Here is a 17,765-nt window from a genome sequence, read left to right on the forward strand (position 1 = left end):
CAAAGGAAGCCTCATGTAGACACATAACAGTAACCCAAATCAAGTAGCTTCTGACTTATGGATACTCTAAAGCAGTGGTTTTCAACCTGGGGTCCCCAGAAATCCCAGCTAGTTTACAAATTGTTAGGATTTCTGGGAGCAGAAAGCAAAAAACAACTGGGGACCCCAGCTTGAGAACCACTGCCCTAAAGCAACCCTATCACAAAGTTTCTTGTTTTTGAGACTAGATGATTTCACTTGCCCTAGGTCATCCAATCAATTTCCATGGCCAAGAGGGGAATCTAACCCTGGATGCCAGAGTTGTAGTCCAATACTCAAGCTACTACACCAACTCTTTCTCTCTCACACACATATTTTAGTTTTCAATCTGTGGATATGCAATATGCCCCAGAAATGGCATCCATTTTAATCTGTTGTAGCAAAAACCAGCCACCCACAATCTCATCCGTCTGGAGTATCATTTTTCGAATTAATGCAAAAGAAAAACAAAATTTATTTCGACCCTCGTGTTTTTATATCAGGCTTATGTAGCAAAACACAAATGTTTCCCCTGGTGCCTACATTTATATGCAAATCCTCATAATGCACCCATTGAAGATTCATGGCACCATGGTGCCTAGATCTTAATTAGTATATTATAGTCTCTCTCATAGCTCGCTGCTTTCCATATGGCTGTTCAGCATTTTGTATTCGGTGCTTATTTCTTTCCCCAAAGTACCTTTAGCTTCTCAGCACAAGCTGCCCACAGCCTGTCAGTTACTGTAGGTAAATCCACTTTGGTGCCACTTTCCTTCAGCATTTAACTCAGCTAGAGGTTTGCCACAGCTCACCTTCTCTGGTGGCCAGCATTGAAAACACATTTGTAAACCTCTCGGAAAATTACCCTTTTTTTCCTTAAGGTTTTCTAAGGTTTTTTTTTTCCTTGCATGCAGGCAAACAATTTCGTAATCCTCAAAGGGACAAAAGTAAAGGTATTTTGTGTTTTCCTGAGTAAAGTGCTGAATGGAAAAGAAATGGATAATTGCTCTCCACTGAGAGGTTAACAGCCATATTGTATTTTAATCAGCTTGGCCTCTCTTCTGAGGTTATTGAGCATAATAATACAGGAGCACAGCATAGGAACAGAACTAAGACACAGCATGGGGAGGTCAACTGTTGCACTGAAATATCATAGACTGAGCTGCAGACTCCATTAATCCATATGCCATTGCATGTAGGAACTGAAAGAATATTTGAAAATTGTCAAAATATGTTTTTCAAGTGTTGGGAAACCCAGCCTAGAAGATGATAATCTTTCCAGTTTGGAATCTATTTTCTACAAAATTAGCACATAGTTAATTTAGACAGAAAACTGCATTTTCTGTACAGAAAAGATTGCAATGCAGAAATATTTCCTGCACAGAGGATACTCCTTTCCATGCAAAACAGCTATGCAAAACTTTGCACACAATAAGTCCCAAATTGAAATTTATGTCAAAAAAAATGTGTGGTTTAAATGAATTTCTCAGTTTCTAGCTTTGCAGAGAATGAGATGCTGAAACCAATACTCATCTAGAACTATTATATTTTCTGTTTGAATTTTGTTCATTGCTTTGTCTATCCCTTTTCCTTTATCAAACTTAATTATTCTCTGTATTTTGAAATGCTCAGTTGAGGTGTTTAATGGCTAGACTTTTGGGCAATGAAGGGAAATTTGGGGGTGGATCCTTATTTTAGGGGGCAGTGCTTTCATTTTGCTTTGCCTTCCCCTGCATACCTCTAGTAACTTCAGTAAACTACAGTAGGCCTGTATATCCATTTCAGGATCCTTTGTGTAATATTATTTTTGAATATAATCTGGACTCCTATTTCTCTTATCTGAAATAAATGAGGTCTTGGCCTTCTGAACATCCTTCAAAATGCCTAAATTTAACTGCCCCCCCCCCTGCATTGCTGGATACAAGGGAGTGGTTTTGCCACCTTTGCTGAAGGAGACCAGTGCTGGAAATAGGTCCTCAGAATTATTTACAGGGGCATGGCTACAGAAGGGAGGAGACTGCCCTTTGGATAGAATCATAGAATCATAGAATAGTAGAGTTGGAAGAGACCTCATGGGCCATCCAGTCCAACCCCCTGCCAAGAAGCAGGAAATCGCATTCAAAGCACCCCCGACAGATGGCCATCCAGCCTCTGCTTAAAAGCCTCCAAGGAAGGAGCCTCCACCACAGCCCGGGGGAGAGAGTTCCACTGCCAAACAGCTCTCACAGTGAGGAAGTTCTTCCTGATGTTCAGGTGGAATCTCCTTTCCTGTAATTTGAAGCCATTGTTCCGTGTCGTAGTCTGTAGGGCAGCAGAAAACAAGCTTGCTCCTTCCTCCCTATGACTTCCCTTCATGTATTTGTACATGGCTATCATGTCTCCTGTCAGCCTTCTCTTCTGCAGGCTAAACATGCCCAGCTCTTTAAGCCGCTCCTCATAGGGCTTGTTCTCCAGACCTTTGATCATTTTAGTCGCCCTCCTCTGGACGCTTTCCAGCTTGTCAGCATCTTCCTTCAAATGCGGTGCCCAGAATTGGACACAGTATTCCAGGTGTGGCCTGACCAAGGCAGAATAGAGGTGTAACATGACTTCCCTGGATCTAGACGCTATACCCCTATTGGCTTTTTTCGCCACCGCATCACATTGTAGGCTCATATTTAACTTGTTGTCCACGAGGACTCCAAAGTCTTTTTTCACACGTACTGCTGTCAAGCCAGGCCTCTTTGCATTCCATTTTTTCTGCCGAAGTGAAGTATCTTGTATTTGTCCCTGTTGAACTTCATTTTGTTAGTTTCGGCCCATCTCTCTAATCCATCCCCCCTTCCATGAGGTTTTCTGAGGCTGAGAGTGTGTGAATCACCCAAGGTCACTCAAACCACTAAACCACACTGGTATTTTTTATGTATTCATTTATTGATATCTCACTTTTTCCTGATGTGAAACTCCAGGTGAGTGAAAATGGGGATTTGAATCCTGGTCTCCAGAGCCATATTCTAACACTAAAAACAAAGTACCATGCTTACTGTGATCAGGCATAATTTGAAATTATCCCTGTATTTCGCATCTACAGTATCCCAGATTCCAATGGAGAAATAGTTGTAAACATCTCTACAAAATATGATCTTATACTGTTCCCTATATCTCAAAATAGGTGTTAACTTTTCAAGGCCAGTGTTTGGGTACTTGACAGCACCTTCCCTGTGTGTGATCTTATCCATATTCATGCATTTTAAATGATCCCCTTTGGTCTTTAAGGCCATCACTTGCTGGCACAAAAATCACTTAAGATTTGCATAGTGCTTGAGACTCAAGTTTTTAAACACTTCTGTTGATGAGGCAATGGTGGAAATATTGTCCTGCCTAATTAATGAGGGATTTGCAGAGCAGCTAAAGACAAAGACACCTCCAACACAGTCTCATGACCTCACTTGGAACAACACTGTGTCCAGATCTGGGCACCGCAGTTCAAGAAGGATATTGACAAGCTGGAATCTTCAAGAGGATGGCAACCAAAATGGTCAACGGTTTGAAAACTGCATTTGTCTTAGGAGAGGTTAAAGGAGCTGGGTATCCTGGACAAAATAATTCAGAGGGGACATGGTAGCAATGTTCACATATTTGAAAGGGAGTCACATTGAAGCAGGAGGTGATTTGTTTTTGATACTTCAGAAACTAGGATATGGTACAACTACAGAAAAAGAGATTTTATCCTGATGGTAAGAGAAGTCTCCTTCTCTAGAGGTTTTAAAATGGAGCCTTGGTAGTGTTTAGGTTGTGTGACCTTCCCTGGCAGAATCGTGTTGGATTAAATGACCCTTGTGGTCTCTTCCAACTCTACATTTCTATTAGGGTCCATCCAGACAAGCCGAAAAAGCGGGACCTGTCTGAGTTTTTACCGGGAGCGTCCAAATGACGTGTGGTTATTCTGAATTAATTAAATACCCCATTAGATCTGGGCCTTCCTGAAAGCCTGTGGTGACTCACCCCTGGGTAGTTTCAGGACCAACCAGAATGACCTAGGGGTGAGTCTCCAGTGGAGACTCTCCACAGCCATCTTGAACCTTTTGGGTTCCTAGAGGATATCAAGACACCCTCCCAGGAAAATCTGGGTTTTGGGAATGGGTGGGGACTTAAACGCGCACCGAAGCGAGTTTTTTAAACCCGCTTCAGCTCACATTTAGGTGTAGTGTGGAAGCCCCCTTATTCTATGTTTCTAAATTTGGATTTTCCCAGTTTTGAAGCAACAGTATCATTAGTTACATGGGATCTTTGATCAACTCTGCTGCTCACAACATTCATTTGGAAAACTTCATGTTGCTTTTGAAAGTAATGTATGATGACAAAAAATGCATATACAAATGTTTGCAAGTGCCTTTGTCTTGGTTTAACTTGTAGAAAAGCATGCATAATATCTGTGTATTATTTTCAGTCTGAAATCTGCTAGAGTGATTTTTTATATATATAAAATATTGTTTTGATGGTACATGAAAACCTAAGCAATTATCTAGAATATGTAATGGTTGTTTTGAATGTATGTTGGAAAATGTGAACAACACAAAAATGCAATTTATCATATTTGTATGGTGGACACACGGAAAGATTAAAGTATTTTAGGTGCAAATATGTACATGGCACAGAGGATCTAAAATGTAAACACTGATTTAAAACAAAGACTTTCTGTTTTGAAACTTATGGATGAACAACTGGAAAAGTGCAACAGAAGACTACTTCAGTGTATGGCCACAGCTGCAAGACTGTTGTATCATAACCATGAAAAATTCAAATATTACTGACTAGGGAGAAATAGTTATTGAAACTGAATTATATATTATTAATGCAAAAAAATCTGGTTTGATTCAAGAAAACATATTGGTGAAATTTCTAAAATCTTGGAAACTACTTATGGATTTTTGCAAAAAAATTAAATGATACAATAACTTTTGATTTTGATAGACACTTAAATTTAATTAATGGAAGAAGTGTTTGGTGCTGTTTTACCAATAGAGATATGAATATGAATATGTATCTATAACTGTCAAAAGAAAGCCAAAAATCACTTTTATCTTGGTTTATTTAGTTTCATGGTGCATTATTTCTTTTTTCCTTTTTTCTTTTTTGTCTGTAATTGCTATTGTATTTTGAAAAACTCTTAATAAAAACATTCTAAAAATAAATAAAAAGAAATATGAAAAGAGTTATCTGTGGATGATGGAATACCTGACATGCTAAAACATTTGATTCATACATTGCTAGCGGCAGGGTACTGCTTGAATATTTCATATGGCCCAAAGTAGAATGATATTCTTCTGATCGACTGAAAGAAGCCCTATCAAGTTCCCAAATCAACATATGTTCAAACAGGCCTTTTCTGTGGAATTTGGAAGTGTTGAGTTCAATCCCATTCATCTCCAAATTGAGGATATATCAAGCAAATACAGTGCACCCATGGAATCTGTGCAAACATCCCCCCACCCAATACCAACATCTGTGGATGCCAAAGTCCCATGAAATACAATGGCATAGTAACATGGCATCCCTTATATTAAATGCTAAAATCAAAATTTGTTTAGGGGATTTAAAAAAAAATGTTTTTTCAAGCCATGGATATGGAGAGATGCATATATAAGGGTTATTTCTGTACATTTCTCCCTACTTGCCCTTACCAGTCTCAGCAGACAATCTCACTGCTCTATTTATTCCATCTGTTTCCTAGATTTGAAAGTGGGGTGAATCCAAACCCCACCATTATTCAAGGGCTGTTCCCCTTCCTGCCATCTCACCTTAAGCTTGGATTAACCCTTTGTTTCTGGAAACAGATCAGAGCTCAAAAAAGCAAGAGGGAAACATGTACTCTCCAGATAAATGAGAGCAGAGAAGAGCCTTATAAACCACGAAGGTGTACTGTTTGTAAGCAATGCACAGCTTTGTGTGTCCAGGAAGAGGACGGCAATAGAGAAAGAGACACAGAGAAGGAGAATGAGGAGGGGGTGATGAGCTGGATTTTTATTGGAAGCTCTTAAAACTGGTTGCTATGAGACCTTCTGCAGCTCCGGCAGGCACGGCGGCAAGCATGTGAAGCTGCTAAATCGTACCTCTCCTAGGTACCACTCCATATCTCCCCCTCTCCAATTGCTTTTATAGTTGTTTCAAAGCAAGTGCCTGCCAGCTCTGCACAGCTCCCCTCAAAGAAGATGGAGGCCGGAGGTGAAACCCCCAACTCCTCCAGGACCTCTTCGGGGGGCTTGAGGGAGTATAAGGTGGTGATGCTGGGATCAGGCGGAGTGGGCAAAAGTGGTAAGTTATTTTTTAATGTATGGATTTTTAAAAGAACAATGCTGGGACATGCGTGTGTTGGGGAGATAAATACATATATACTGTATATGGTGCATTAACCTATGAAATCAAAATGAATGTATATCAAAGAAAGTCCATGCAAAATCACTATAGTCCTCATATATAGACAAGTGAGTCAGCTTCCACAAGAAAGGAAGAGAAAGGGGGGTTGGAGCTTTTATTTATCAGGCCAAAGACTTACCAGCTGCCTAAATTGTTCTAGAAGAAAGGTTTGCAATTTGCTCAGAACCCGTGCTGTCCAACCCCTATTGGACCTGTTCTGGGGTAATCTTTTGTATGTGTTTGGTTGGCATGGGCAATTCTGTTTCCCTGATGTTGTTGAGCATCTTTCAGGTGATGCGATAAAGAAAGGGATTTTGTGATTGCTACTTGCAAATGTTAAACAGAAATATACAGAGATACTGACACAACTCACCCCAAATTGCTTCCGAAATCAACTTGGCAGTGAAAAGTCAAGCCGGACATTCACAGATAACTTTTTAAAACTTTCCACTGTGACTTATTTACTGCATATCATCAGACCTTGCTCATAACCGACTCACCTCCTGCCTGCAAAGTTATAGGGGGTGTGCTTGATCTTCTCGGGAGATTACATTTGATGGAATTGAGCATATTATGATGCCCTGAAGGAAACAAAAGAAAAAGAGATGCTATTTATCAGTGGTAGCAGCATTTCCTGATGCGTGGTTTATTCTGTCCAGCATGGTCTCTTTTGCCAGAGCTTGTAACCTTTTGATTTATCTTCACTGACACTAAGCATCCTCTAATCTTGAAGCCAGTTTGCTGAGCACGCAGGCTCTGTCTTGGCGCTCGCTTCCCAGGATGATGTACCTGTCTGTACAACATGCCTATAATTACATCTGCTAAGCCTGGAACACTCTATTAAGGCTCAGCACTATTAGACTGAACAAACAGCTGAATCAAGACATACATATTTTGTATATGAACTGGGCTTTCTCTTTAACTACCTTGGCAACCCAAGAAATGAGGAGTTGCATTTTAGTGACCTACCAAGTGTCTTCCAGTAAAGGGGCAATTCTGGAAGGACGGCTGTGTCAGCACAGAAGGACAGGATTGCCATTCCTTAATTCCCAAATAGTTGACGCAGCACCAGGGAGCACCTGAGCCAAGTGTCAAAGTTTTGCCCCAAGAATGAAGACTATGTGCTTGAATCTCATCATTTTGTCCTAATGAGAGTACACTTATTTGAATTAATTGTTGAATGGTAATTCGAGATATAGGCAAATCCTATTTATTCAACAGATTTACTCTTGTCAAAATTAATCATGACTGCAGTACTGTACCAACTAGAGCAGTGGTTCTCAACCTGGGGTCCCCAGATGTTTTTGGCCTACAACTCCCAGAAATCCTAACAGCTGGTAAACTGGTTGGGATTTCTAGTAGTTGTAGGCCAAAACATCTGGGGACTCCAGGTTGAGAACCACTGAACTAGAGTTTTTCTATTGCATGAATTCAAGTAATTTCTAACTTATGATGACCTTATGGCAAACCAAAACCTTTTTTCCAGGGATAAGGGTGGCACAAGGACAACCAGTGGGTTTCCATGGCTAAACAGGACATTGGCAATCTCCGGTTCTCAAACCATGATGGCTCTCTCTCAAAAAAAGGAGTCAACATATCAATGGATCCCATTGATTCAAGGTCTTTATGCTAGTTGGGACTATTGACACAATCCTGGCAGAGTGTAAGTTTGGCCAATATATTTACACAGGATGCTGAGAAGGCTTTTTTCAGTACAAACATTTGCATTCAAACACTCCAACCCAAAATCTATTTGGATTTGGGTTGGGGCTGTGCCTGGGTCCTGTTTCACAGCCCCAGAAAATTTGTGTGCAAGGAGAAACTGGATACTAGGGGTGTGCAAAATTTTATTTTTAAATAGTAAAGCATATCTAATTCATACGTTTTGTATATACGAACAAATATTACGAAACATAGGGGGGGATATGCAAAAACTTAAGAATCAAAACTCAACCAATACTTGTTCATTTAAATTCTGTAATGCTCAGCAACATATCAATGTCAGTTTCATTTTCAGTGTAAGTGAGGCGGAGACAAAAAGGCTGTCATTCCTCTTTAAATTAATGGCCTTTCACCATGAGGAGAGGAAAGCAGAAGAGCGGGATAAGCTCAGTGAGCTGGGAAAGAGACTGAGATAGCATAGAATTCTGGGAAAGGTAGTTTGGGAAGGCAAGGTATTCAAAAGGCCCTGCCCTAAACTATATTTCCCAGAATTCAGCTCAGCATCAGAAAGCTCCAATCAAGATAGGGGAGAGATGTATCCCTCCATAGCAGCAGCTAGTCAGAGCTCCAGTAAAATGTTGAATCTACAAAGAGGAGGACTGACTGATATAGTGTTCCCTCACTTATCGTGGGGGTTCCATTCCAGGTGGAAATCTGCGAAGTAGGGACACTATTTTAATTTTAATAGTTATACATTATTTTAATTGTTATGTGGCCTTTCTCCCCCTTGCAAGCCCCGGGGAGCTAGTGAACCCTTCCAATGCCAGCTGTGCCCTTGCTCTGGGCCCGTCATGTTCCTCTGGCTGCTTCCCTACAGCTAGGGAAGAAGGAATGCTGCTCCAGCAGGATGAGTGAGGGAGGGAGGGTGGGTGAGAGAGTGAAGGCCGGCGGTGGCAGCAAAAGCCTGGAAGAGGCAGCCAGATCCAGCTTCTGCCTCCGCTCTAGCCGGGCCACGCCGGAAAATGTGGAGGACTTGGAAGAGGGGGCAAAGCAGAGGCAGAAGCCAGACCTGGCTGCCTCTTCCAGGCTTTTGCTGCCACTGATGGCCTTCACTCTCTCACCCACCCTCCCTCACTCACTCATCCTGCTGGAGCAGCATTCTTTCTTTCCTGGATGTAGGGAAGCAGCCAGAGGAACATGACGGGCCCGGAGCAAGGGCCCAGCCGGCACTGGAAGGGTTCACTAGCTCCCCGGGGCTTGCAAGGGGGAGAAAGGCCACATAACAATTAAAATAATGTTTAAATATACCCCTGTTTCCCTGTGAAACAGGGAGTCCGTGAAAAGCAAACCGCGAAGTAGCGGGGGAACACTGTACTTCAATACAAGTAAGTAAATCAGTGCTGGGCTGGGAAGAAATCCCTAAATTAAAGTTCTATTGGTTAATATGAAAGACATTCAATGAGATAGATACTGCAGCTTTTTTTTTTAGAAAACATTTTTGTCAAAAGTTTAAAAATTCCCAAAATTCAGTAGATGTATGAATATTTCTAAAACTTGGGAGGAATGATTCCCTATTATCTTGTGTCATTTTATAGAAAATTCTAGGAGATAGCTCTTGTAGTCTTTTTAAAAGAAACATTGCTAAGTAAAGACTTTGAAAATTCCCAAAAATTGTGGATGGGTGAAACATTCTGAAACTTGTTGGGCTAACAATGGTTAGCGTGTTCTATAATTGTAGCAAGTTTCATGGAAATAGCTCTAACAAGGGGAGAAAGGAACCCCTGAAGTTTCCCCATTGGCACAATTAATTACTTAACAAAAATAAAAATAGTTAACTCATTATAGTTACTGTCGCACCTCAGGTTAGCTTCACCTTGCTGAACACACCAGACTGTACACAGATTGAATTCTTTTGAAGTTTATTAGGAAATAGAAAATAAATAGTTATTAAAAAGCAAAAGTAAAGATCCCAAAGATTGTTGCAAAACCCAGGCTATAAAGAGCAATCCAAGAAAACATAAGACATAAAACAAGGTTCCATGAATGCTTGACAAAGTCCCATAACTTGAATACACAAGGCTGCAAGGTAATCCAGGAAAGCAAGAGCTAGCTTCTACACTCCAAAACGATACGTTGCTTTTGACAAAGATTTCTCTCTCAGCATTCCCTTTCATATTCTCTGCACAGCATGAATGCATTTCTTTGGCCTCTGACCTCTTTCTCTTTCTTGTTTGCTATTATAACACTCCTGCACTGAAATTCCAAACAACCAGTTCAATCCAGAGAAGATTCTGTTCCATCAAGGCCAGCAGCCTCTGTCTGCACATTATCTAACAGGGAGCTATCCTCCTTTGCACCTGGCTAGCTCCAGTATCATCTTCAGTATCAGCAACCCCATTCCCTGCCATGGGAATGTCTCCCTGCTCCTCATCTCTCACAGCAGGCACACTCTGAACCTGTCACGCCCAAGGCAACGGAGCACTAAGAACCGAACACAGAGGCCAATAACTATCTAATATCTTTATTAAGGAAATATATAAGAATAATAAAAACAAGTAAAAAATATAGTCCAGAAGCAGACCTATCAGATGAGGTCAAATATAGTCCAGAAATGTTTTGTCCAATAAATGATATTAGAGTTCAAAGCAGAATCCAACAAAACGAAACACACACTATTGCCAAGCAATAGTGTGGGGAAATGTCCAGAGTCGTTCAAGCTCCGAGGTAAATCCACAACAAGGCTGGAAACAAAACTTGATTCTATGAACAAGGTCCGTGGCTAGGAACAAGGCAAGGCAATTCTTGAATACTTGGTTAGGCAAAGCAAAGAGACTGGGGTTGCGGACTTTGCGAAGTCCACACTAGGCTGGAAACATGAAATCACTCCTGAAGCTGCTCTGTTGACTCCGCACGGAATCTACCGTGCCAGGCACATTTAACTGGGTCTCGTTTTCCTGCCAAGCAGGTGTCCAGCGTTCTCTTTCCCTAGAGAACAGGAAACGAAACACAGCTCTCTCCAGATGTGAGACTCCCTAGATTTTCCCAGGGGAAACATGGCTAATCAGTGTCTTGTTTAGCTGCAAGTCTCAAACTCCTCCGAATCTGCTCCTTCTCTCGTCTGCCCGCGGTATAGGATTGTCTCCTAACAAAAAGGGGTGAGAACTGCTCAAGGTCTGTTTTAATGGGTTCTTGGGCAAAAACATCAACATCAGGCATCTGGAAAGATTCCGGCTCTTGCTGAGCTGGCGAAAACCCCATGTTTTCATCTTCATCAGCCACGGTGGCGCTGGGAGCAGGACTACAAGGCCCATGAGGCATTACGGAACCTGAATCCCACAATCCCCATCAGAGTCACGCTGAGACTCCAGCTGAGTCACAACAGTTACGATACAGACCTCGTCCAACTTTGGAAACTTTGGAAACACTTTAGAAACTATTCCCCTCCCACCACTCCCTAATTTTTTAATGAGTACTGAAACATTTTTTTTCAATTGATTGCACAGGACTACTGGAGATTATATATATATATATATATATATATATATATATATATATATATATATATATAATTTCACTGTTAGAAAACATACTTATGTGTGTGCAAACAGAGGATTTTGGCCTGGGTGTCTGTAATAAAGCTGTGATGATTGCTAAACTTCCAATGATTGTTTCCACATACATATTTAGGTTTTTACTAAAGAAAAATCAATGTAATACAATGGTTTGAGCACTGGACTACACATTTTGAGACCAGGCTGAAATCCCCAATCAGCCACCAAACCAGCTGGATGCCATTGGGCAAGTCACACTCTCACAGTCTCTGTGGAAGGCAAAGGCAACCTCCCTTCTGAACAAATCTTGCCATGGAAACTCTGTGACAGGATTGCCACAAGTCACTATCAGCTTGAAGACACAAAACAGCATCTATATTTGGCCTAAGACACAATGTAAAGTAATAAAGACACCCCCATGAAACCCAGTATAAGCCAGTTTTCAACAATCTTGGATGCTCCCAATATGCTTGACTTCAGTGATAATCATCATCTACCTGCTACGATTTATGGATTCATTAATGCCAGCATTTATACCACTTTCCCTTCAAATTTGAGACTTGGTGCAATAAAACAGATCACAAACTGTAGAATATTTCTGCTGTAGAATTTCTCTGTTCTCTTGTTGAGTGAAAAGTAAAATAATAATGAAATAAATAGATAAATTAATAAATAGAATATCATTCATGAGAAATTTGTTATTTATCCTTCGCCTGCACGTTGTGGGTTTCTAACGGGAGCCAGCTATAGGGAGCACACAATGCCCCTATTAAAGCAGCTCCACTGGCTGCCGATAAACTGCCGGGCCAATTTCAAGGTGCAGGTTTTGACCTATAAAGCCCTATACGGCTCGAGCCCTACCTATCTCCGTGATCGCATCTTCTCCTATGAGCCAGTGCCGACCTTGAGATCATCCGGGGAGGCTCTCCTAGTGCTCCCACCACTGTCTCAAGTGCGGCTGGTGGGGATGAGAGAACGAGCCTTCTCGGCAGTGGCCCCCTGGCTCTGGAATGCACTGCAAAAGGAGATCAGGCAATCCCCTACGTTATCCACCTTCTGTAAGGAACTGAAGACCTGGTGGTTTTGGCAGCTTTTTGAGTAATTACATTGGAATACCACCGACCTCTGGACCTGAATATACTGCACAAGACTTATCTAGCCTGAAATAATTTAATTAATATATAGGGTTTATGGTTCCCGTCACCTTGATCAGGTTGTGTAAGTGTTATTTATTGCTATTTAATTGTATAGTTTTACTTTGTTTAATAATGTGTTATTACGCTGTAATGTAATGTATGTATTGTCTTTATTATTAGAAACCACCCTGAGTCCCATTTGGGAGATAGGGCGGTATATAAATAAAGTTTTATTATTATTTATTATTATATTATTATGACAAGGATTCACACTTACAAGAATGGCACTTTGTTGGCCTTCTTGAATAGAGGTAAAAGTGGCTGGTGGCATAACATGACAGGTACATGGGGTGAAACTGTGGGCTATTTAAGACCAGTATACCCCCTCACAATCCTCTACTCAGTTTCTGGCCCACTCTCAGATCAGTGTGAGCTTTGTTAGTAAGTATATTCTCTTTACCTTGGGTTTTTTGCCTTCTCAATACTGTGTCTGGGGTACTTTGATGACTAGGCTAAGGGTGGTATCTATAATTAGGGTGTTTAGCCAAGTGTCAGGGGGAGAATTTAAGAGTTTGGTGTAATACTTGTCACCCTTTTGGTGAAGGATGGGGCTCTGGAGCATCCTGCTTAGATCCTGTGAGCACCCCACGTGGTAAAAGAGGTTGTTCTTGGAGCTAAGCTGGGGAGTTTGTTCTTTCTTATAAAGTCCTATGACGTAAGAGGATATGTCCGAGGTTGGCCATCAAATAAAGAACTGGCAATAGCATTGGATTGTCATCAGGTGTTTCACCCAAGGGGGGGAGGGGGCTGAAGGAGAAGTTGCACAGGTTGAACCCTGGCCTCAGCTAGACTGCACATCAGGTTGTTCCCTCTGACAACCTTTTTCTCATCCCCAGGCACAATTGAATTAAACAAGTAAGATAGAGTGGTCACATAGAGTGACCCTCATTTAACACCCCCCCCCCAACTTGGTTTTCTTAAAATAATGCAGAATGATTATTTATTTTATCAGCCAGGGAGGCCGTCCTCTCGGTCCCACCTCAGTCTCAAGCACAGTTGGTGGGGATAAGAGAGAGGGCCTTCTCGGTGGTGGCCCCCCGGCTTTGGAATGCCCTTCCCAGGGAACGTAGGCAAGCCCCCACACTGCAGCACTTTTGGAAAGAGTTAAAAACATGGCTTTTTCAACAGGCCTTTAATAACGTTTAAGTCAGTAGCTAAACTTTTTTTCCAATTACTTTAGCACTTTATGTCTACATTTTGATTGGTACAGCTGGGACATCAACTTGTTTGTATGAATCTTTTTATTCAGTGGCTATAGCCATTTCACTGACCATTTTACTTAAATGGAATTGTTGTTAATTTTATATGTGTGGTTTTATATAATTGTGTTATTGATTTAAATGTTGATGTACTGCATTTTATGTGTGGTATGGCACCATTGTGTGCTATTTTGTAAGCCTCCCCAAGTCCCTATGAGAGATGGTAGTGGGGTATAAACAAAGTTTATTATTATTTTTATTTATTTTTATTTATTTATGTGGGTATTCAAGGACGATCAGAGAAACTGTGGTAAAGGTTTTACAGATGCAATATTTGGCCTCTGAGGATCTCATGCAGCCTGCTGGCAAAGATTTGGACTGGGTGGTCCTTGTGGTCTCTTCCAACTTTATGATCCCCCCACCCATGATATACATACTGAGACCAAAGCAATGTTTTGAACTGCATGCCATAATCAATTTGGATGCTCTGCCTGAATGCCTTTAAGTTGAAGAATCCTTTTCATGAGCTGAATAAAAAAAAGTGCTGTGGATGGATGGGGCACATGGAGTTCTCTCATTCATAGAGTCACCAAGAGTTGAAACCAACTTGATGTCTAATCATACAAACAGCAAATCTTTCCAACTTGGATCCATGAAACAAAGGGAAGGGATGCAAAGCAGAACTTTGGCTCAGCTCCAAATGAAAGGAGCCTTGGCATCTGCCACACAGCAGCTGTCCTACCACTGAAACATCCCAACTCTATAAAACATGAGCAAACATTCCCTTTTATACTAACCTCTTATTTAGTCACAAACAAGATATACAGAAAATATATTTTAAAGACCCCGCATTTCAAGCTTTAATTTAGCTCTACTAATTACACTAATAACTATAATTAATTACAAGGCACTCTGCTCTGCATTTGCAGTAATTAGCTGAGAAGGCTGCACAAAGCATTGGGTTAAGAATGAAAGGAAAGAACTGGGAAACAAGTTGGGGTAGGGCAGAGCAGGGGAGCTTCAACACAAACAATGACAGATCAGGTGTTTCACCTCATTAAAGAACGGCCTGAGTTTGACTTAATCGGAAGTATTCAGTACTTTTGGCGCATTAGGTTCAGCACTTTGGATAGCAGTCTAGAGTAATTGTGCAATTGGAGTTAATATATAGCTATTTTAACCACAAGCCTCTGAGAACATTATGTAGAATTTCCTTTGAAAGCCATCAAAATTGTTGGCCATAAAATCTCCCTCTCTTCAAATTATTTGTTATGTGACTACCATGATGAGAAAAGCCTATTTGCTGGCTAGAATATGTCCAAAGGAGAGCATATTGTAGGTAGATAGTTTGGAAGACAAACCATATGAAGACTGCTTAGTAAGGTGGCTATTATTAACCTGGAGAAGATAAGATCTGATATTTATTTATTTATTTATTTACAGTATTTATATTCCGCCCTTCTCACCCCGTAGGGGACTCAGGGCGGATCACATTATAACACACATAGGGCAAACATTCAATGCCCATAAACACATCAAACAGAGACTGAGAGACACACGCAGAGGCAAGTTAACCTTCTTCTGAGGGGATGTTCGATTCTGGCCACAGGGGGGAGCAGCTGCTTCATCATCCACACTGACAGCACTTCCTCATTCCAGGTCGTAAATTAGTTAATCTTGCCTCCCCACTTTATAAGTGGTACCTTATCTCCTACTTGATAGATGCAACTATCTTTCGGGTTGCTAGGTCAGCAACGAGTAGGGGCTATTTTTTATTTTTAATTGACGGGTGCTCACCCCGCCACGGGCTGGCCTCGAACTCATGACCTCATGGTCAGAGTGATTTAAGGCAGCTGCTCAACAGCTGCGCTACAGCCCGGCCCCAAGATTATGGTCATCTTGGAACATCTGAAAGATGAATTCTCCTGCTCTATATGGTAGGATCCAAACAAATTACAAGAAAGGATTTAAATTTCAAGAAAAGAGATCCTCACTAAACATAAGGAAAAATTTCCTGACTGTAAGAGCCATTCATCAATGGAATAGATTACATTGGAAGATGATAGGTTCTCCTTCACTGAAAGTTCCTAAACATATTTTGGATGCCGCTCATTCAGTTCTTTATTGGTAAATTCTTGAAACAGCAGGTGGTTAGACCAGTTCAGTTTTTATATAACAAGGAGAAGAATAGTGCAACCTGTCAGCTTAATTTACATCCACCAGGGTCCTTAAGGTGGGTCCAAACTTCCAAGATGTTCTTCTCACCATTTGATTTGTTCTCAAATAATGAAACATATCCTGAAAAACCTACGAATTAAGATAAGTTATTTAAATATTAACATATGTTATTAAACAATTACCCTTTGCAGCATAAAACAGGCTAATGGGATTACCTCAAAATTATAAATAACATTTTTAAATAGTAGACAAATTTACTATGTAGAAAAATGGAGAAAATGTGGCTTACAGGGAATTGTAACTCTTGCCCCCTATGATATTTTCTGTCCTTGGATTAGATCAAGGCTAGAGTTAAATCCATTGACCTATCTAAATTCACTTCATCTCACTCAGGGTCCTTTTACACAGCCATATAACCCAGAATATCAAGGCAGAATAACCCACAATAACTGGGTTATCTGAGTCCACATTTCCATATAACCCAGTTAAAAGCAGATAATGTAGGATTTTATTCTGCTGTGTGGAAGGGGCCCTAGATTTTCTATTTTTTAAATGGTTGATGTTACATCAACATATTTACATCGCATAATAGATGAGACTGAGAAAAGATGTAACTCTGACCATAATCCCATGTGCAACATTAGAAACAAACAAGCAAACACATATGCAGTCAGTCCTTGACATTTTCTGGGTCTGTGGGCACTTCATGTAAAAGTTGGAAAACTGTCAATAAAAACAAAAAAAAAATCCACATTTCTTTTTTAACCTGAGAGACCACCTCTCTAGAAATCTCTAGATCTTTCAATTGTGCTGGAGAACCTAGACATTCCTAGGGAGTTGTGCTGGTGGACTTAAACCTTCCTAGAATTGTATTCTTTCCATCAGCTGGTGACCCCAACAGGACTTGGTAAATAACACCAATAACCCAAGTAAGAGCAATGGGAAGCATAAATACGGAACCATGTGGAGTGTCTTGGGGAGAATTTAGAGGTAAACACAGAGAGGGATGAAGTACCTTGTTTGGATAATATGGTGGAAGCTTCTGGCACTTGGTTGATTGAACAAACAATTTTACCTATGTTCCTGTACCTGGATCTTGATAAGCGGGCCTACATTGTATTACTGCTCCTAGCTGGAGTAGATCTGGCCCCAAGGAAAATTTGGAGTATCCTTCATATCAGGGTGGGCAATCTGGTGTCGTCCAGAAGCTACTGGACTGTGGGTTTTATGAGCAGTCCATGGATGATGAGTGGGGAGGGATAATGGAAGTTGGAATCAAACAATGACTGAATGGCCACCAGTTGCCTTTTTTCTGCTTTATAACTAGCCAGTGCTAATACCCTTCTATGTCCCACTGGTTTGAGATGTTTATTGAGAAGCAGATCCCATTGAGTTCAGTGAGATTTTCATTCACATGTGTAAGCGTCAATTTAATTCTCCCATTGCAAACAGGTTGAATCATGTTGTATGTATGTTTGCATCACTTCCACTACACTTGCTCATATCAGGAGAGAGAGAAAAGAACTCCAGCAGTGAACATTTCCCTGGAATAAACAGGCTGTGCT

At 40.9% G+C, this 17,765-nt stretch overlaps 1 protein-coding gene across 5 annotated transcripts in view; it reads left to right on the top strand.

The window, feature by feature from the left end:
- The first annotated feature begins 5,850 nt into the window (after positions 1 to 5,850).
- The window catches only part of rit2 (Ras like without CAAX 2), a 260,805-nt gene continuing 248,890 nt past the window's right edge, over positions 5,851 to 17,765 (top strand). For 2 of the 5 annotated variants that reach the window (XR_010003669.1, XM_008103644.3), the window contains exon 1: positions 5,857 to 6,312. Coding sequence is in view for 4 of the 5 variants with exons in the window: in XM_008103644.3 (XP_008101851.1) it covers positions 6,210 to 6,312 (103 nt within the window). In the remaining variant the exon portion in view is untranslated. Of the gene's footprint in view, positions 6,313 to 17,765 lie in introns of all 5 variants that reach the window. The other 3 variants (XM_062972597.1, XM_062972599.1, XM_003214517.4) reach the window with 3 other exon arrangements.

This window comes from Anolis carolinensis, chromosome 2, assembly GCF_035594765.1.
Source record: "Anolis carolinensis isolate JA03-04 chromosome 2, rAnoCar3.1.pri, whole genome shotgun sequence".
Lineage (NCBI taxonomy): Eukaryota > Metazoa > Chordata > Lepidosauria > Squamata > Dactyloidae > Anolis > Anolis carolinensis.